The sequence below is a fragment of the Crocodylus siamensis genome, chromosome 10 (assembly GCF_052110815.1).
Source record: "Crocodylus siamensis isolate JL-2025a chromosome 10, ASM5211081v1, whole genome shotgun sequence".
NCBI classification, from domain to species: domain Eukaryota; kingdom Metazoa; phylum Chordata; order Crocodylia; family Crocodylidae; genus Crocodylus; species Crocodylus siamensis.
In genome coordinates this window covers 56,560,002-56,581,467 of record NC_143404.1, presented here as the reverse complement: position 1 = coordinate 56,581,467, position 21,466 = coordinate 56,560,002, and the positions used below count along the sequence as shown (strand labels likewise).

The 21,466-nt window shown below is 47.8% G+C and overlaps 1 protein-coding gene across 1 annotated transcript; it reads right to left on the bottom strand.

Annotated features, from left to right (window-relative positions):
• Positions 1-8,986: 8,986 nt before the first annotated feature.
• LOC149856618 (neuritin-like) lies at positions 8,987-18,509 on the bottom strand. Its single transcript, XM_090064945.1, has 3 exons — positions 18,318-18,509; positions 18,029-18,182; positions 8,987-10,345 (listed from the first exon to the last, which is right to left on the bottom strand). The coding sequence occupies exons 1-3, from the start codon at positions 18,358-18,360 to the stop codon at positions 10,120-10,122; spliced, it is 423 nt and encodes a 140-aa protein (XP_089921071.1). The 5' UTR covers positions 18,361-18,509; the 3' UTR covers positions 8,987-10,119.
• Between the last annotated feature and the right edge of the window lie 2,957 nt (positions 18,510-21,466).

The following is a 21,466-nucleotide window of genomic DNA, read 5'->3' as shown; positions in this document are numbered from 1 at the left end:
GGACTCCCAAGGGAGATGATGTTCTCCTACCTCGGGGGTCTTCAAGAGGAGGCTGGACAGATATTTGACTGGGGTGTTATGACTCTGCACTCACACCTGCCCGGGGCAGGGGGTCAGACCTGATGATCTATTTAGGTCCCTCCTGACCCTAAGCACTATAATACTATGATTTGGGGCGGGGGGGAGGGTGGGGGTGGTAAGGCAGGAGAAAAAAGGTTGATTTGTAATTGGAATGACACAGTAAGTTCCTTGATGAACGGTCATGATAAAAGTATTCAAAATAACAAGGGGAAGAATAAGGAAATGCAGAACAGTCATAGAGAAGTAGGACTGGCAGGGATGTTGAGAGGTCATCTAACCCCTGCCTTAGGCAGGATCATCCCTATCCAAACCATCCCATACAACCATAGTCTAAACTCTATGTAACACTGCCCTCAATCCTGACACAACAGACCTGCTACAGGTAAAGCAGGGGAACCATGGCAACCGACGTCCTGTTTCTATAAAATGTTGTCTATATACATCTAAGAGGTCCTGGGTAGAGGTCCATGCCCCGCACTACAGAGGAAGGCAAAACCCCCCAGTCTGTACCAATTCGACCATGGGTAAAATTCCTTCCTGACCCCACATATGGTGATCGGTCTGACCCTGTGCAAAGGGGCAAGACCCTCTAGACAAGAGCCTCTGGCTTTGCTCCTAGCAGGGAAATTGGCCCATCTCAGCTAGTCCCCAACCTTAGCTGTAGCCAACACCTAATGCCTCTAGGCAGACTTAAAAATACCCTGATATATATAGCAAAAAAAAGGGCAGGGAGGGGGTGCAACCAGCAAAGCCCAGAAGCTTGGGAAATACCCAGGATAGAAAATAAATAGGTATAGCTATGCCTAGATCATCCCTAATGAGTGGCTGTCTGACCTCTTCAACACCTCCAGTGATGGAGAGTCCACAACTTATCTTAGCAGTCTATTCTACTGCCTCACTTTTAACAGTGAAGTTTTTTCCAGATATCCAATCTAAATTTACTTTACTGCAACGTCAAGCCATTGGTCTGCATCCTCCTCTCTGTGGCAAAAGAGAAAAGGTGCTTTCCCTCTTCTTCATGGCAGCCTTTCAAGCATTTGAAGACTGCTGTCATATCCCCCTTAAGTGCCTTTTCTGCAAGCTGAACATGTCTAGCTCCTTCAGCCTCTCCTCATATAACTTGCCTTCCAAGCCCTTGATCATCTTTGCTGCCTGCCTCTGGATCCTCTCGAACATCCTTTTAAAAATGTGAAGCCCAGAACAATACTAGGAACCATACACAGTGCTGCAGACGAGGCACTATCACAGAGGTGGGCAAAATATGGGTTGTATCCAGCCTGCCAATTTATTCTATCCAGGTCATGGATGGGCAGCAGCTCTGGCTTTGGCCTCTGCTGGTGCCACAGGAGAGACTGAGCAGAAGCAGGCCCACCTGCATACCATTGTGCAGCAGGCCCTCAGAGAGCCGTGGTCCAGCCTCTGCTGGTGCCACAGTTGATGCTGAGCAGAAGCAGCTTCGCCTGCCTGCCCACTCAGGTCCATGCAGCAGGCCCTGGGCAAACCATGTTCGGGCCCTGGCACCCTGACTTGGGCTGGGCCAGCCTGCCTGCAGCTCAGGAGCTCATGGTGGTGCCAAGGGCACTTGCAGGAGGCCACCCCAAACACCCAGAGCCCAGAGTTGGAAATGAGCTCAAAGAAGAGAATGGTAGACAATGAATGCCAAATATTCAAAAAAGAATGGACTTCTAAATATTTTTTTTTTACCAATGTCGGTGGAAAAGCTATGTGATTAAGTTGCAAAGGAAGTGTGGCAGCATTCAAAGAATACAATTTGAAGCAACATTTTGTGAGTAAGCATGAATCCAAATATAAGAACTTGTCTGCCTAAGAAAAAGCAAAGAAGGCTGAGGAGATGGTTGTTTGAATGAAGAAAGAGCAAAGTTTTTTCACAATACTTACTATCAGCAGCACAGGATAGAATTACAAAAATGAGCTACTTGTACAAAATCACCAAAAACAGCAAAGCATTCTCTGAAGGAGAATTTATAAAAGAATGTATGGCCGACTCTGCTGCAATTTTGTGCCCAGACCAGAAAAAGCAGTTTGAGATCATTTGCTTGTAAAGGCAAACCATTGTGAGATGTGTCAAAGATATCTCCGGGAACCTGGACCTGCCACTGAAAAGTAAGATAAACAATTTCTCATATTTTGAATTGGTATTCAATGAGAGTTGTGATATCAGACACAGCTCAGTTGTTTTCATGCAAAGTATCACCCAAAATTTTGAACTCACAGAAGAACTGGCATCAATGCAGCCAATGAAAAATACAACAACTGGAAAAGATTTTTTGGAGGCAGTAAATCAATGCATGTCAAAATAAGGAGTGGAGTGGGGAAAAAATTGGCATGTATGACCACTAAGGGAAGCCCAAATCTGACAGGCAGGCATGCTGGATTGCTGAAAAGAATTCAAGACCAAGTCAAAGAAACAAATCCAAAACAGAAAATTATTTTTCTACATTGCATTATTCATCAAGAAGTCTTCTGTAAAAGTGTTCTAAAACTAAGCTCTGTCACGGACACAGTTATGAAAGTGGTCAACTACATTCAAGAGAGAGGATTAAGCCACAGGCAATTTGTAACTGCTTGAGGAATCTGAATCTGCGCACACAGATGTTTTGTATCACGCCAGTGGAAGATGGCTTAGTTTGGGTAATGTTTTGAAAAGAGTGTGGGAACTGAGAGCCGAGATTGGTTTGTTCTTGAATGTGAAAGAAAAAGATTCAGATTTCACACAGCTGAACAATACAGACTGTCTCTCTTATTTTGTATTCACTGTTGACATCGTGGGCCACATGTACAAACTGAATTCAAGACTGCAAGGGGCTTCTTGCTCATAAATTGCATTTTTGTGTCAAGTCATTTATGTGATAAGGTTACTCCTTTTCTCCCATCAGATAGGAAACAAAGTGTCCACCAATTTCCCTACATTGCAGTTTGTGATCAAAACCTGAAAAAAATATGTCAGCACTACTTGACTTCTCTGCTGAATTTTCAAGGATTTTCCAATGAAAGAAAATGACCTGTCTTTGGTCTCCTCACCTTTCACATCTGATGTCGACAATGCTCCATGTGACCTCCAACTCAAGTTTATTAACCTACAACATAATGCACTGCTTGTGGAGCAATTCAAATCACTCCTCCTGCTTCCTGGGTTTTATGCTTCTCAATGAACAGAACTTTTCAAAGATCAGTGCTCATGTCCAGAAGATGCACGTGCTGTTTGGATCAACATATATATGCGAGCAGACATTTTCTGTGATGGAATGTAATAAATCAAAACAGATCTTCAATTAGTGATGACCTCCCTGCAACGGTGCTGTGCATTGCAACATCAGAGGTGGTGCCTGACTTCAATTCTCTGGTTAATGCATATCAGAGGCTTCATTCTTCCCACTCAATTTGTTTTCCTTTAACCTAATTTTCAGTATACAAAAGTAAGCCTTCATGTTGTGCTATTAAGCAATACCCTCTAAATACACACCAAAAAAAAGCAAGACAAAAATATTTTTGAAATAAATTAAAATATTTTATAGATGTTTAATTTTTAGCATATTATTTTTTTATCTGTAATTTGTTAAAATTATATCTTCACCATTAACTTTGTGCATGCAGCCCTCAATAGCTCACCAAAACTCATTAAGTGGCCCTCCAACCAAAATAATTGCCCACCCCTACACTATCACCTCCCACGCCTTGCATCTAATGCTTCTACTAATGTAGCCTAAAAACACATTTGCCTTTTGTGCAGCTGCATCACACTGCAAACTCTCACTGAGACTATGGTCTACCAAGATTCCCAAGTCCTTTCCCACAAAGCTGCCATCCAGTCAGATGTCACCCATTTTATACCTGTGTTTTTGATGATTCCTCCAGAGGTGTAGAATCTTGACCGTATCTGCATCAAACTTCATCCTGCTAGCACTAGCTCAACTTTCCAGTCTGTTGAGGTCCTTCAGAACTGTACTCACATCCTCCAATGTGTTCACAATCCTTCCCAGCTTCATGTAACCCACAAATTTGCTCAAGAAGCTTTCTATGCCAATATCCAAATTGTTAATAGATGTGCTGAACAGCACCAGGCTGAGGACAGACCCCTGTGGGACTCCACTCAAAACCTCCTGCCATTCTGGTATGCTTGTGGCTATTGAGCCAGTTATCTATCCACCTTGCAGTAGTTGTGTCCAGCCCATATTTCTCAAATTAGCTTATGAGAAGGTTATGTTGGACCTTGTCAAAAGCCTGGCTGAAGCCCAGATACAAAATACCTGTCGCATTCCCTTCATCCACCCAGGTAGTTACTTTGTCAAAGAAGGAGATCAGGTTTGTTTGACATGCTTTGTTTTTCATAATGCCATGTTAGCTGCTTGCAATTAGCCTTTCCTCCTCCAGATGCTTGCAAATGGTATTAGGACATAATCCAGTAGTTTCCCTGGTACTGAGGTGAGACTAACCTGTCTGTAGTTTCCCAGATCCTCCTTCTTGCCTTTTTTAAAGAGGGGCACTACACTGGCCTTTTTCCTGTCCTCTAGTATGTGGATTTTCTCCCATGACTGTATGAAAATCATTGCCAATGACTCTGAGATCTCCTCTGCCAATGCCTTCAGGACCCTTAGATGAAGCTCATCTGGCCCTGCTGACTTGAATTCACTCAGACCCAGCAAAAGCTCTCTGACCCTCTTTTGTTACCTCCTCCCTCAGCTTGCCCACTTCCTTATCAAGATAATCCCTATTAGGTGTCTAGCGGCTTAAAATTTTTGTGAAGGCTGAAACAAAGTAGCTGTTGATAGCTCCAGCTTCTTTGTATTTTCATTTACGAGGTCCCCCTGGCTTGTTAACAGAGGACTCACATCTTCCTTGGCCCTTTTCTGGTCAGCATACTTATAGAACCCCTTTTTACTGCCCTTAACCTCCTCTGCCAGGTGCAGCTTGTTCTTTATCTTTGCCTTCCTCATTTTGCTCCTGCAGGTTCTTGCTATTTCCTGCTACACATCCATAGTGACCTGGCCCATTCTTCCATTGCCTATATGCTTTCCTTCTTCATTTGAGGCATTTCAGAATCTCCTTGATCTCTTGCCATTCTTCTTGTGCTTCTATTATGCTGGGGCAGTTTCTTGTTGGGCTTCCAATACTGTGCCTCTTAGAAACTCTCAGTCCTCCTGGGTGCCTTTATCCTTCAATCTATCCTCCCATGACCCCATGCCTATTAGCTCTTTGAGTCAGATTAAATCCACCTATTTGAAATCTTATGTCCTAATTTTGCTGATGTCCTGTTTTCCCATCTCATGATCAGGAATTCTGTTGCATCATGATCACTTCCTCCCAAGTTACCCATCACCTTCACGACCTCCACCAGTTCTCCCCTGCTGGTCAGGACAAGATTCAATATAGATAATCCCCTAGTTATATGCTCCACTTTCTGGAACAGACCGTTGTCCTTCACACAAGTTAGGAACCAACTTGACATTTTGTTTGACTGCATTGTTCTTCCAGCAGATGTCCAGAAAACTGATGTCTCCCATCAGTACCATCTCATCACTTGGGTAGATTTGTCACCTGCTTAAAGAGTGCCTCATCCACCGCCTTTTCCTGACTAGATGGCCTAAAATAAAACCCTACCATTATATTGGTGCCATGTCTTTCATCTTTCTTCACCCAAATGCAGTCTGCATACTTTTCTCATTTGTACATATGCATCAGATATTTTACATTTTAACCTCTCGCTCCCTTTTTGTGCCATAGGACTGTCTGTCTGTTCTTCCTGTCTTACAACAAAGGAAAAACAAACAGGACAGGGAAAGACATTGAACAGAGCTAGAAGATGGCAAATCTGAACTGGATGAAAGGAAACCTTTCCGTGCAGTGCCTGAAACAGTCAAAATCATGAACTTGATCTCAGGAATTTTCTTGGCAAGTCTTGTTACTGCCACAAGGGTTTGGCCAGAACTATTCTATTAGGTATTTTGGAAGGGATATGGAACCCCCTTCTTCAGACCCTCAACCAGTCAGTCTCCTGCTGTTAGGAATCAGGGTAAGACCTTGATGGCAGCAAACTGTCCCAGATGTATCTAGGCAAGGTTTCTTACTTCGCTATCTATAGCAGTTGGGACTGTCCAGTCAAAGGCAGGACACTGGCTTAAATGAACCTCAGATCTGATCCAGTCTAGCAGCTCCTATGTTCCCCTTGAAACACCATGATGAGTAGAGAAGGAAGGCTGCAGACATCCCCTTCCATGTCCATACTTGGCAAGACAGGACCTCCATCCCCTCCAGAAGACTGTCATTAGCATCCTTCAACTAAAAAAGGCCAGTTGGCTGTGCAAAATGGAAGCATTCCATTTTGATCGACGTTTCGACAGAACAGTGTTTCGTTTCAACTTTTGAGTCAAAACGGCTGTTCCGTTTCGTTCCATCAAAATATTTTGCTGTTTCGACATTTCACCTGTAGGCCATAATGGGGAAGGATGAAACAGCCTATAACTTTGTCATTTCCAGCCAGATTTGGTTTAAACTTGCAGAAATGGTAGCCACTTCTGAGAGCATGATATGTACCATGTTTCACAAATATAGGTGCAGGGGGTTCAGAGAAACTACACCCCAAAATCTTGAGAGCAAAACTCATGTCACATGTATATGTTAGGCTACAGTGGGATCAAAACTGCCGGGATGGTAGCCCCTGCTGAGGCAACAAAGCCTGCCAAGTTTCAAGGTGATAGGTTTAGGGGTTCAGATAAACTGCACCCCAAAATTCTGAAAGCAAAACTCGTGTCACATGTATGTGTTAAGACACAGTGGGGTCAAAACTGCAGGCATGCTAGCCCCTGTGGAGGCCACAAAGCCCGCCAAGTTTCAAGAAGATTGGTGTAGGGGTTTGGAGGGAACTGCACCCCAAATCCTTGAATGCTAAACTCAAGTCATGTGTATGTGTTAAGCCACAGTGGGCTGAAAACTGCAGAGGTGGTGGCCACTGCTGGGGCCACAACGCCTGCCAAGTTTCAAAGAGATAAGTGCAGGGGTTTGGGGGAAACTGTACCTCATGCTGTGGATAAGCAAAACTTGTGCCATGGGTGCTCGTGCAACTGTGTCTGTCTTGGGCACAGGGACAGGGAAGATACCACTCCAGGCCTGGCTGCTAAGCTACTCTGTTACCAGTTACCAATTAATCATGATTCACTCAGGGACCAGCTCAATACACAGTACCTAGCTACTACATAATGAGTTAACGAGTATGGATGAACACCTGCAAAACCACAGACTAAGGGGAGGAAATAATCAGTACAGACAATCAACTGACCAAAGACAGAGACAGTTGCACAAGCACCTATGTCACTAGTTTTGTCTGTCAGCAGCTAGGGGTGCAGAGCCCCAGAACCCCTGCACCGATCTGCTCGACAGCTGTCAGGCTTCGTGGCCTCAGCAGGGGCTAGCAGGCCTGCAGCTTTCACCCTGCTGTGCCTTAACACACAGGGTCACCCATGTCACAAGTTTTGCTTGTCCGTAGCTGGAGGTGCAGTTCCCCCCACACTCCTGCACATATCTCCTTGAAATCTGGCAGGCTTTGTGGCCTCAGCAGGGGCCACTACCCCTACAGTTTTGACCCCACTGTGGCTTAACATTTACACATGACATGAGCTTTGCTTTCAAGCATTTGGGGTGCAGTTCATACACTCCTGGAAGATTGTTTCAGACCCATTTCAGGCTCAACATTAGGAAAAACTAGTTCACAACTAGGGTGTCCAGACTGTGACCATTACTCCTAGTTTTCCCCAAGGGTGCCCTGGTGAACAGTTGTTCACTGAGCCCTAGATGTATACTTCTGATGTAGCAGTAAGCTGCTACCAAGTCCCCTCTCAGCCTTCTCTTTTTCAGGCTGAAGAGTCCCAGGTTCCTCAGCCTTTCCTTGTATGGCTTGCCATGCAAGCCTCTGATCATATGGGTAGCCCTTCTCTGGACTCTCTCAAGCTTTACCATGTCCTTGTTAAGGTGCAGAGCCTAGAACTGGACACAGTACTCCAGCTGTGGTCTCACCAGTGCTGAGAAGAACCGAGGCGAGCAGGAGAATCACTTCTTTGCAATGGTTTTGCTGGAGATGCATCAATAGATGCATGCCAGCGTATTGCTGGCCCTGCTGGCCACAGCATCGCACTGCTGGCTCATGTTCATACTGTGCTCAATTATTACCCCCAGGTCTGTGGTGGCAAGTAATGGGGAATCTTCAGTCCTGCTGCCTGATGAAAGGCAGCAGTTGCACAAGCACCCATATCATGAGTTTTGCCTGTCAGCAGCTAGGGGCGCAGGGCCCCAGAACCCCCCTGCACCAATCTCCTCGACAGCTGGCAGACTTAGTGGCCACAGCAAGGCCCAGCAGTCAGGTCTGCAGTAGTTTCCCCTCCCCTGTGCCCCAAAACAGATACAGTTGTACAAGCACCCATGACACGAGTGTTGCCTGTCAGCAGCCAGAGGTGCAGAGGCCCAGAACCCAGAACCCCTGCACTGATCTCCTTGACAACTGGCAGGCTTCGCAGCCTCAACAGGGGCTAGCAGGCCTGCAGCTGTCACCCTGCTGCGCCTTAACACACACAGTGTCACCCGTGTCATGAATTTTGCTTGTTTGCAGCTTGAGGTCCAGTTCCCCACAAATCCCTGTACTTATCTCCTTGAAACTTAGCAGGCTTTGTGGCCTCAGCAGGGACTAGCATGCCTGTAGTTTTGACCCCACTGTGGCTTAACACATACACATGACACAAGTTTGGCTCTCAAGTCTTTGGGGTGCAGTTTCTCTGAACCCCCTGAACCTATCTTCTTGAGTTTTGGCATGCATTATGCCCCCAGAAGCAGCTACCATTTCTACAAGTTTTATCCAAATCTGGCCAGAAATGACAAAGTTATAGGCTGTTTCAACCTTCCCCATTATAGCCTATGGGTGAAACGGCGCAACGGTTCGACCTACCTCGTTTCATTTTGAAGCTGTTTCGACCATATCTGTTTCGTTTCAATTTTACTGTTTCGACCTCATCAAAACAAAACTGGTGACGACATTTCGCACAGCCCTACCAGTTAGGTCACTGACAAATACCACTGAAGTTTTCAATATATCCTGAAATTGGGGATTGGACTAGGTGGCCTCCTCAGGTCCCTTTCAACTCTACTTTTCTATGATTCTGTGAAGTCACTTGCAAGTCTCCTAGTATATTTTACCACTATATTTTATGGCAGCACTGAAGCTGTGGGATGAACAACTCTAGGCTGCAGGAAGAGATGCAGAGTGACTGTGCCATCAGTCAGGAGACCAGGACAAATGACATCAACTTGACAGGTATACAACACAAGAAGCAGCTGTTTAATATTCTTGAATTACAGGCTGTTGCCTCGATGTTGCTCACAGGACTCTTTCAGGAAATGTTTAACGCAAAAGGAATATTAGAAATCTCACTTTGCACTAAGCCCGCCCACCCCATAGAAACAGACCCCTACCTGTGATTGTTCCACAGAGCAGCCTTCACCAGCCCCAGAACAGCAGAATCCACCACTGAAAATAACCTGGAGTCCTTCCTATCTGCATCAGGTTCAGATATTTCCCTTGCACCTCAGAGCACCTCAGATTGGCTTCCTCCCACCCATCATCATCAAAGGCATGGTCTGGCAGAACAGACAGATTTACTTCCAGAAAATGCACAGAAAGAAGACTGCAGAAGAATCCAGGGTTAATCCACTTCTCCCCCAATCTTTTGGCCTCCAGTCTGCAGGCCCAGAGTTCTCATCATATCAGCTAAGGCGCACATGCACCATCAGCTGGATGAAATCTAGTCAGAGCAAAGTGTTTTTGATTCACTTAAGTTACACAGAGATAGTAAAACTGAGGGGATGCAGCCAAGATCTTCTGAGGCTCACATGTGGGATAAGAAAACCAAGTAGTCACCAGGTACCATACATGATATTTCTCTAAGGTTTGGAAGTATTACACTTATGATCTGTGAGACACTTACAACACACAGTGATGATCCCCTCTCAGCGCTGGTATTTGCAGAGCCACTCCATTTATAAATTAAGCCAAATGACCATCAGAGAGATGCTTAAGACAGATAAATTGGAAATGTTTGTCAAGCTGAAGCTCCTGGAGCCACTGGGGCTGCAGAGATCGAATAAGCTGCCTTGGAACTTGATTTTTCTAGACTCTTTTTTCAACATCTCCCAGATAGAGACTGCCTCCTTCTGGCAATCCCAGAGGGCTGTCATAGCACATGTGTGAAATTCCTCCCAGTACCTGCAGCCAAGGAGAGATCAGAGATGGTTAGTTTATTTAAAATACCCCAAAGCACAGAGGCCCTGAACACAACCTTCCTCCCCATAGGAGACACTGCCAGTTCAGCCTGGCCCAATATTTATGTTTATTACAGTTATTTGGTAAGCACTGTACTATGTATTCACTATTGTACAATGCCCCCAAATATAGGGACCTGATCCTGCTTTGTGCTCTTCATGGAAGGACCCCCAAACCCACTCAACCCCCTGGCCATTGCAGAGGTTCTCCTTGCACAAAGATCACTGCAAGCCCTGACGCCCCAGGCAGCTGTGCTGGGAAACCTAGAAGGGAGGCTGCCCTGACAGTACTTTTAAAACAGTTTTCTAATTGCCCCATTCCTGTCATTAAAAAGCCCTTGTGGATCTCCCCGAGCTTAGCTGCCAGTTCCTGAGCACTACGGAGACATCTCTACATGTTGTGAATATCAATGAAATCCATTGCTTTCTCATAAACAATTGTCCCTGTTGGGTCCAAGGAAATCTGAGCACCTAGAATGTAGCAGGCACAATGTCGGCTCCCTGTGCCCGTGTGCTTTGTCCAAGCTGAGGGAGGGACATAATATAAGTGCAGAGCAGGGAGACAGATATTGACTTCTGAAAACTATTAGACTACAGTGACACTGCAATCCTACTACATAGGTAGTGATTACCTGGGTTTTTTTATGATTGTGTGCGCTTTAATTTCTCTGTCTGATATTATCCCATAGAGCTGCAAAGAGTTAAATCAAATGAGGCTGCTGGGTATGAAACAAATAGGAAAGGAAGTAATGAGGACGGTAAGATACAGCCAGAGATAGTGCTGGGTAGCAGGGTCCTGAGGGAACAATGGGGAAGCAAACAATTGGTGATAGACCCAGACTGGCTCCAGTGCAGCAAGCAAGGTTTATTCTTCCCAGGGCCAAAACTAGCCTCAAAAGGGAATCTGAATCTTAAAGAGCCTGGCCTAAGAGTCAAAGGGGGTTAAGGGGGCAGCACCAAGCTGGCAACAAGTTCTTACACACTAAAAAGGTTACATAGGCATCTGACACACCCTGCCTGGAAGTAGGAGTCTCTGGACTGAATGAAACTCACTCAGTGCTATTAAAGGAAAAACAACAGGTAAGACCCAATTGCCTTAGGGGTAACTCTGAAAGTTTTATATCTCTAAAATAAATAATATTTTGCCTTCTGCCTGACTTCAGATTAACATGGCCAACTACCTCTCTGCGCTGCACATGTCCTTTTCACAGTATCAAAATACAAATGACATAAAATTCATCTCTGATTTGGTAGGTCTACAAGATATAAATTTACCCTGCTTTTTTCCTTCAAGACCAGCTGCTTCTGAATGAACCCACTAGTCACAGAGCCCTGGAAGAAAAAGCTTACAGGTGCCAACCTTGGCATATATTGCCATGTGAGAAATGGGGAACTGCCACCAAGATCCCTGCCAAGAGAGGCTGTAAAGGCAGGCGAGCTTGTCATCTCATGGCACGTGTAAGAGGGTTAAGTCACAGCTTAATCTGTGACCAGGTGCTTCCCTTAGCGCAGTGGTATGCTCCGGTCCCTAAATGCCTCTCTGGTAGCCTAAGTGGGGGTGGAAAATGGTCCCAAAGAAAGCCTCTCTGTGCAGGTGGCCTCCTTGGCCAGGGTAAGGATTCAGGCCTGATATGAGGAGGCTGGCAAGAGGAAGGGGAGGGTGGACTGGTAAGACACTGCCAGAGAATTAAGATTCTTCTCTGCTTCCCAAGACTTCTTAGCTGCTTCAATTCTTGGACAGCCAGGCAGGCTCCCAGCTGTCCAGGAACCACAACAACACAAAGGTGGCTTAAAGCCATATTTGCCCTGACCCTCCCCACTCCTGTCCAGAAACAAAGCACCCAAGCAGCAGGGCTATGAATTTTAAGTGGACCGTGTTGCTCTAGGAGTGTACACTATGTCCCATCTCCTCAGGATCCCATAAACTGGCATGACTCCATCAACATCAGTGGACCTGTGCCAATTTGTATCGCTTCAGGATGGAGCCACGCAGCTCTTTAGTGCCTAACACAGTATTTATGTTTTACTTGGTAAAATACTGAAAGGTGCTAGAATGTGAATCTCAAAGTCAGAGGATGCAATAACTTGCTCTAAAATGGAAAGTGTGTGCAAGCGTGGTATGCACATGCACATTAATGTGCATGCATGTGTAAACCTGCCCACGTAAGTTCTCTATTGTATGGGCCTGAACATACAAAAATAAATTCCCAGAGAGGGGATGTTATGGACGCTTGTCTCCTGGCAGAGATGCTGGTCAGATAGCTGCTTGGGACCCAATTTAATTAAGAATGAAAAAGAATTCCACACATTGTGATCAATAATCCAGGGTTTAGCGTTCCTGCTTGGATTTGCCCATGTGGTTTTGAGGTCCTGTTTTTTCTCCAAGCTCCTTGGAGAATTCTTCTACTGAGGTTACAGTAAGGCAGCCACATGTTACTATAATTCCTCACTGCATTTGTCTAAATAGAGCAGCTCTTGGCTGAATAAACTTTAGTTAAGTAGTTACATAACAAACAATGCGAAACCTGGCCCATTTCAGTCCATACGATTGGTTTTCTTTGAAGCAGAGGATTTTACCCCAAATCACAGTGTTTTATACCTCTCAGTGTTTATGTGGCACTGAACATAGAGTGGTTATACCCTGAGTCTCTTCAGCTAATACACTGAAGGTCAGTTGTTACTTCCTGGGCACTGCTACATGTGCATTAATGTGCTTTTCCTAATGCTTTAGTTCAAGCACGCCTGCCACCACTTTGAAGTGCAGGGACGCTGCTACACAGGACGCTGAGGTGCTTTATTTAAAACAGGTCTCAGAGCACTCTAATTAAAGTGGCCCCACTTCCTCCAGAGCACATGTAAAAGTGCCCTCCAATATGAAGTAATAAATAAATGTGCATTAGGCTGCGCTAAGCAAAAGCGCATGCTTTTTAGGCGACGCTTTATGAGCAATACCCATTCTACTGCACATTAGCATATTAACATGGTTTTTTTACACACCACAATAATGAGCAGTAGAATAGGCTACTGCACATTAAAGTGCACATGTAAACATGTCCCCTGTCATCTCACTGGCCTTGCTGGAAGCTTCCTTCACAGAAGTACTTGATGCACATGGCTAAGTGTCATGTGTACAGCCAGCAGGTTGACCCAACCCCAAGTATGAGAAGATAGCGTCTCTCTTTTCTCCCAAGGCCCTGTGCTGGAAAGGACCATTTACTGGAGAGAGCTATTTCTTTCTGAAGTACAGACATTAGGACTTTCTTTTTTTTTAGCAGAATTTACGTCAAGGCACCAGCTGCAAAGAGTTCATTAGCTGGAGCCACTGTGGCAGAATAAATGTCCTGAGATAATGAGAAGAGCTGGTGCTGGTCAAGGTAACCTCTTGTATTAATTAGGGAGCTGCAGTAGCCTCATGTTACAAAGCAACTCGGTCAAGGAGGGGTTAAAAATGGTTCATGTCTTCAAGCAAAGGATGAGGAGAGGGAATGTCAGCTTGTAGTGGTGGTTCTACTTTCAGCTGGGTGATCGCAATTCCCACAATGCTCCACTCTTCACATTCTCCATCTGTTCAGCCAGACAGGCGATGATCAAATGACTTGTCAATGTTGGACTCTGGGGAAATACTGCACAAGGCAGAAGTGAAAAACAAATGCTGCCGATTTCATACTAGGCTGCCTTCTGAGACATCAATTATTCTGATCTCCATATCCCTCACTGACCTGTGCATCTCACTCCTGGAGCACAGAATGTGGCTTGAAAAACCTATTCTGCATGGGGCAGAGCATAAGTGGCACCAATGTGGATGATCCCTGTCAAAGATCATAGCAGAAAATAGGGTTATATCCCCTTTATCTTGTGAGAGCCCAGCTAGCCTTGGTAATCCCTCCACAGGAACTTACACAAGAATCCCTGCTACCATGGTCAAGTCTCCAAAGCTACGTATCCTTGTTGACAGAACCTACATTTTTTTCATTCCCAGATTTATTTCATTTTCAGCTCCTGTAGTGCCCTCTAGCTTCCTAGAAAAGCAAGTTTTGTTTGAACAAGGGCTACACAAATGAACATACAAAAGTTCTTTCTTTAGCATAGGGGCATCAAAAATACAGCCCATGGACTGGATTTGGCCCAAAAAGCCACATCATTCAGCTCCCATTGTTGGTCCCTGCTGGCACTCACACAGGGTCAGTCTGGGACCTCCCTTATATGCCAGACCCAACACCTGCCCCTGCCAGTCTGGGACATGAGCCATGTGCAGCACAGCCATAGAGCACACCGCCTGTGGCACAGTCGTGAACCGGCCACAGCAGGTAATGGATCTGGCACACAGCAGGGAAGTGATCTGTACATCCCCTGCAGGGAAGTGATCTGTACATCCCCTGCATGCCAGATCCAGTGCCTACGCTGGCCAGCTCGACAATTGCCATGGACCAGATGGAGTAGCACTGTGCGTGGCTTATATACCAGACTGGCCAGAGCAGGCACCATGACCCCAGATTTGGCACACTTCCAAGGGGTGGGGGGGTCAATGGACTTGATCCAGATGAACTTGATACCCCTGCTTTAGCAAATGAAACCTGCCCATTAAAACATTCTGGGGTGGGTGGGTGGGTGTGCATGCATGTGGGGAGGTAGGACAGAGGGGGGTACACGTGTGCATGCACGTGCACACATACACGTTTTCTTGTCATGTGGGACAGTTCTGCATGCTGCCTAGGAAGGCAAAGAGCCATGATTTGCAACATGCAACACTGCCTCCATTAAAATTCCCTGTAAAGAAACCTGGGCATAGTCTACTATTTGCAATGGTGCCCTTCCCTTTTCAAACCAGGAGTCTGCAACATCTCCATTCAGGGTCTTTTCATACCAGCCCCTTCTAATCCTGAGGAAAATCCTGAATGTGTTCAACAGGTTGAGGATTTTTCTGCCAAAATGGTTTGCCAGCAGTATTTTCCAAACAAATCAGATTTTTTTTGCCCAGTCGAAGTCAAACTGCACCCACGTTCCTGGGAAGAAAATCAAAGCTAAACACTGTTTCACATCAGGGGCACCCACATGGAAACATTCTGGTTTGTCAAACAAACTGAAGCGGTTTGTTTTGGGTCAGTTCATCATTAATCGGTTTCTGCTTGAGCTCTGCAGTGCCCACTGGGAGTTGCAATTCAGATGCTTCATACCTCTATTCTCATCTAGGGGCTGGGTCCCTGGCTGGACATCTTCTCCCAGGATTTACCAGCTCAGAATGAAAACGAATTTGAAATACTGGAATTTTCCACCCAATAGAAAGTCCAGTGCTCAACCCGTTCTGCTGTCTTGAGCCTCATCCCTCTCCTCCTTGGAGCTAATCTACATTAAGAAACACTCTATTGGTTCAACTAAGATCATTCTGGTTACTCTCATATAAACCTATGCAAGTAAACACACTTGAACTGGCTCAGTGCTTGCCTGAACTGGTCTAGCTGCATCCCATACCAGTTAAAACCCATTTGAGTTGAAGTGGAGATTTGCACCAATGTTGTCACACTGATGCAGCTTTTCTAATGCAGACCAGGCCCAGCCACGAGAGAGAAGTACTTTACGTTCATGGAAAATATTTGAATTTACAGCATAGCCTGGGCAAGTCGCATGTATTAGGGGTTGTTGGGGAAGATCCATATGAAAACCAGAGCACCTGGGACCAGCCAAAGAGGCAGGGGAGCGATTGGGAACATTACTGACCACACAAGGGGGTGGCGAATCCTTCTGCTTCAGTAGAGGAAAAAGCAGTGTGCCCCATCACACACCCCCTGACACCTATTTCAATCTGTACCTCTGGTTACAACCCTACTCTTGCAAACTCATAGACATCAGCTGCACAGGGACCCTTATCCAGACACAGCCCTTAATAAGGGAGATGCAGACCCAAAACACTGGCACCTGGATTCCCTCCTCCCTTTACAGCTAGGTCTATAGCCCCTGTTGCTAGAACTGGATGTTGACCTGGCTGACGACCTTAGGGCATCTTTTTTTTTTCCCTGTGCCTCAGTTCCCCCTCTGTAAGTGGGAATAATGAGTCTTCTCTGCCTGTGCAGCCAGAGTGGACTCTGAGGCTGGAAGCTCAATGTCTGCAGTGATACAGAGATCCATGGAGAGAGGTGAAAGGAAGGAGTGGGAGGTGCCCATGTCCGTGCCCTTACCCATTTCCAAGTAATACTCTAACCTTTGCCCCATGATCTGGGATTCCTGTACATAGAGACCAACTCCATGCTGACTGCAGCCAAATCCTCTGGCTGTGGCACTCCATCAGGTTCCTGTTCCCAGTCACCAGACTGCAGCGCCCAGCCCTGGTCTCTTCCTTCCCTCTCAGCTGTTTGCCAGCCCCACACACAGGACAGTCCTCAGCTGGATGTTCACTTCAGTTTTCAGGAGCCCTCTCCATCCCTTCTCTCCTTCACAGACCCCAGCACAAAAGAAAAATGCCTTCATTCTGGTCCCCTCATCTTGCATCCACTCCTGATTAGTCTGGACACTCTTCCTCCTCCAGGGCCATACACCTCTCCCTCGATTGCTTTCTGCATTTCCTTATTCCTCCCTTGGCCTTTTCACTACTGGGGCCAAGTAGAACTGTCAGGCACCTCCATTTATCTCTAAACTTTTCATTTCCTCCTTGCTTCTCTCCCATTTGCTTTTTAATCAGACCTTTCCCCAAATGTGTGCTGTGCTCAACTCCGGCAGCCTTAATTTTTTATCTCCTTTATTGCTTTCCTTTCAGTCCTGATTGGGTGATTGCCCCTGGCCACTGAACTGGTGTTACGGAGCTCATCTGCTTACTGAGGAGCCAATCTGTGCCTCAAATCAATGGGCTTGCACCTAGGATGAATTAGGCCCTGACCCTACAAGCAGGGAGTCTTGAGCTCATCCTGCCTTTCAGCTGCTGACACCCGATTAAAGACCGTTTGCAGCCTGGCTCCTCTGACTTTGGGTTGACTGGCCTTTAGCATGCTCTGGTGTGCTTTAATACTGTGCATAAGAAAGCCTACCTCATGCTGTCTGTAGACAGTTCTGGTATCTATCACCCCCTCCCACAAACTCGGGGTATCACCCCCATCCTTTAAGAAACATTTGGATGCTTATCTTGCTGGGATCCTTTGACCCCAGCTGACTTCCTGCCCCTGGGGCAGGACTCGATGATTTTCAAGGTCCCTTCCAGCCCTAATGTCTATGAAATCTATGAAACTACATAACTTCTCAGGTGACCAGGCAAAGCCTGGGCAACTCAATCAGCCGTCCCTGAAGCAGGACCCTGGGGGTATATGCTGAAGTATCTTTTTCCGAGATGCAGTCACAGCCAAGTGGCTTACGGAAGAGGCAGTTAGAGCACTGCGCCCAGAGGGGAGATTACCAAAATCAGCAGGAACCAAGAACTGCCACAAGAAGGTGTCAAATAGTAACACATAAACTATTTCTGCCTGGGTAACAGCCTTAGCTTTGGACTGGGAGTGCGGGGAGCATCCAGGAAGTCCTTGTGGCCCCCCTGCCTCTCTCCCTGCGTGGGACTGCGTGATGGTGGGTATCCGTCCCAGCCCTACGGGAGCGGGTGAGCCTGGCAGAGAGGACCCGAGTGTCTGGAGGAAGGAGAAAGCCTACTCACCCACAGACAGCGCGCAGCCCCTGCCCCTCGTCCCGCAAGCCGGCCCCACTGCTGTAGGCAGCCATGCGTTCCCCCAGCTTCAAGACGCAGTCCGAGAAGCCTTGGTAGATGTTTTCGCACGTCCTCTCCGAAGCCAGTGGCCGGGCCAGGTACCCTGGAAACAACCGGGGCTTCGCGTTACCACCCCGGGCCCGGCTCCCCACACGGGTCGCGCCCTCCGGAGGGCACCGGGCGGGGCCCGATGCGGCCCGGCCCCGGGGTCCCGCCGTCGGGGCGGCCGGTCCCTTACCCAGCGCCAGGAGCAGCAGCGCCGCGCCCGGCCCCCGGCCCATGGCGGCGCCCGCCGCGCCCCTCAGCGGCAGCAGCCCGGCTCCCGGCCCGTCCAGTCACGACGGTGCCGGCGCTCCCGCGCGCTCCAGCCCGCGCCTCTCCCGGCCGGGGCGGGGCGGGGCGCTCGGAGCCGGGGCTGCAGGCGGGAGCCCGCCCGGCCCGGTGCCGCGGACGGGGCGGACCAGGACCGCCCCTGCGGGGCGAGAGGAGCCGCGGCGGGGGCACCGGCGGCCCCCCCGCACCTCTGCTCTAGCCAGGGGGAGGCTGCGGCCGGGCCCGGGGACTGTGGGGCCGTTTTCCTGTCCCTGCTCCACGCGGGTTGGAGGGCCAAAGGTTTCAAACCGCGCTCGTCTGAAACCTTTGCCCTTCGCTCCAGTCCTCGTTTTGCGCCTATTTGTCCCAAGTGGTTGCGGATGCCCCCTTAGTGCAGCCCCGCAGCCAGGGGCTCGTGGCTCTAGCTCTGCCCCCTGAGCGCACTCGTTAGTCACCTGTGCCCTCACTCCTACGCGTCCCCCGTGGCCTGTCCAGGGAGCCTTAGCCTTCTTCCTCTACAAGCCCATGCCCATGATCCAGTAGGCGCATCAGAAGGCCTGACTGCAGGGAAGTTGGAGCAGGCTGCCTCCAGCTGTCAGGGAATCACCATCCCTGGAAGTTGTCAAGAGTAAGCTGGGCAGGCACTTGGCTGGGATGAGTTGGTTGGGGTGCTCTTGCCTTGAGCAGGGACTTGGAGTATATATATGACCTTGTGAGGTCCCTTCCAGCCCAGTTTTCCTATGATCCTGAGAAGCGTCCTGTAAACACTCACAAACCCCCTTCACATCACTCCAGAAAACTTATCCTTGCTACAAAGACAGCGAGGACAGTTGGCCAGGTGGGCACGGACTCCACTTACCTCTAGTGTCCCATTGTTTCTTGGTGCTCAGCCTTCGGTCTGGCTGGATCCATCCCTTGCCTCTTAGGATGCCAGCTCTTCCAGGCAAGGTCTGTTTGTGTAGCACCTAGCACGGCAGGGTCCTGCTCTAAAACTGGGGCTCCCAGGCAACACTGCAATGTAGATCAATACTAACGGCCATGTAGTTGACATCTCAGCCACAGCAGATCACCACCATGGGAAGGTCCCAGGCAAGGCTATTAAGTGGGGTGCTGCAAACACAATGGGTGGCATATAGAGCCCAAAGCATATAGAACTGGCCAGATACTGAATACTTGTGTACGTTCGCATAAATAAACTAGCACATTCCTTATCTCTTGTTATTCTAGTTATTACTAGTCCACAGGTGCTTATGGAACATGAAACCCTCGATTCTCAAAGGGGGAAGGTTTGGCCAGAGGGTTCATGGGATGTGGGAAGAAGGTGACTTGCTTGTTTCTCCATCTTTAAGCTCACTGTCTGTATATAAAAATTGCATTCAACTCCTCAGATGGCAGGCACGTCACGTGACTCAGGAGATCAAACAATTAACTGCATAGCACAAGTGACTGAAGCCATCATGGAAGTGACTAGTTTGCAGATATCCCATCAACTAGGACTTATTCGTGTAGAAGGGTGGCCAGACACTTTCAAGTAACAAGCAGCTTCACACAACCCCAAGGGCCTGAGAATGGGTAACCCACAGTTGTGCTCTCTAGTTTAGTGGTGCTCAGTCTTTTAGCCTTGGGGGCCAGATGAGTAGTATGGGCCCTGCGAGGCTTTGGCTGTGCCCCAGGTACTCCCTGCTGCTCCCAACTGGGCCCTTGTGCTGATATCAAGTCCTTGAGGCCCCACACTACCATCGTAGGCTAGCATTTGGCCTCATGCCTCCCCCACATACTATAATCAGGCCCCGTACCCCAGAGTTGGGCCCCAGGGCCCCACACTACCACCTCCCAGCCTTGCATAGTGGGATTGGGCCCTGCCCCATGAACCCCATCTAGTGTGCAGGGCCACATTATCCAGCCCAGGGGGCTCCTCAGAGGTTTGGAAATTCAGCAGCAGAGGAATAGTGCCACTGGCTCCTCTGCCACCACATTTTTAGACCTGGGGGAAGCCTGGCAGGCCAGATGACACAGTGCTGGGGGCCAGATCTGGCCTGCAGCCCTGAGTTGAGCACCCCAGATCTAGACAGCTCAGCTGGGAGGTGTTCTACAGAAATGGGCTTTCCAGCAAGTCCTCAGGAGAGGCAAGGCAGGAACTTCTCTGAGGGTTGCTGGATAAGCATGGCAGGCATAAAGGACAAACTCCAGGGCAGGAAAGGGAGATATTGGGGGTATCAAGAATGGTGACATCAAGAGGGAAGCCTGGAGGTTGGCCAAGGGCCCAATCCAAAGTCCAATGAGTCAAAGGACGTCTGCCCACCTCAACCAGTCAGACCTAACAGGAGAACCAGGTGGGCTGGCAGCTGTCCGCTAGGTCCAGAAGGACAAATGAATGGCAGGGACCAAACACAGTGGTTAATCCCAGCGAGTCAGTGGCACCCACAGGGTGATCAGGAGCTGGCCTTTTCCCCTGTGGCTGGAACACCTGGCCAGTGGCCAAGTCTTTCAGCAGAACGGAGTGATACCTTAACTCTGGAGTGCTGCCTACTGGCCTTTCCCATATGCTTAATGGGGAAAGAGATTGGCCACTGGCACCCTTTCAGCTCACAAGCGTCCTTTCTGGTGCAAATTGTAGGTGTAATCACTGCTTTACAAGCTTCTGTTAGTTTGCTTGTTTTAGTTGTGCAACACAAGAACAGTCATAAGCAGTCTAGAGTAACATACTGATGTCACAGTGTCTCCACCACTGAGGAGGTAGCAGGTCTATTCACTGCATCTACCCATTGTCTCCTGTTTCAAACTTGATTGCAAGCTCTCTGGGGCAGCCCTCTGTTCTGTGTTTCTACAAAGTGAAGCCCAGCAGCCTGGATCCACAATCAGGATCCCCAGCCACAACCACAGCACACATAAAATTATAAAGACAACCCCAATAGATCTGCACAGACTAAAAGTTCACGAGCAACACTATAATAACAAAGGATTTGTTAGGAATGGCTACGCAGTATCCCATGTTTCTTAGAGCAATTGGAGGTTGCCTTAAATCAGTGGAAACAATGCTTAAAAATTCCATAATTCAGTCATTTATTTCCTCCC

Coding starts and splice junctions, on each gene's coding strand:
- LOC149856618 (XM_090064945.1), bottom strand. CDS start 18,360: ATGGGCCGGGGGCCGGGCGCGGCGCTGCTGCTCCTGGCGCTGG. Junction 18,183..18,317: donor GCTGCTGCTCCTGGCGCTGG/GTAAGGGACCGG, acceptor GGTTGTTTCCAG/GGTACCTGGCCCGGCCACTG. Junction 10,346..18,028: donor GGGCTGCGCGCTGTCTGTGG/GTGAGTAGGCTT, acceptor CCTTGGCTGCAG/GTACTGGGAGGAATTTCACA.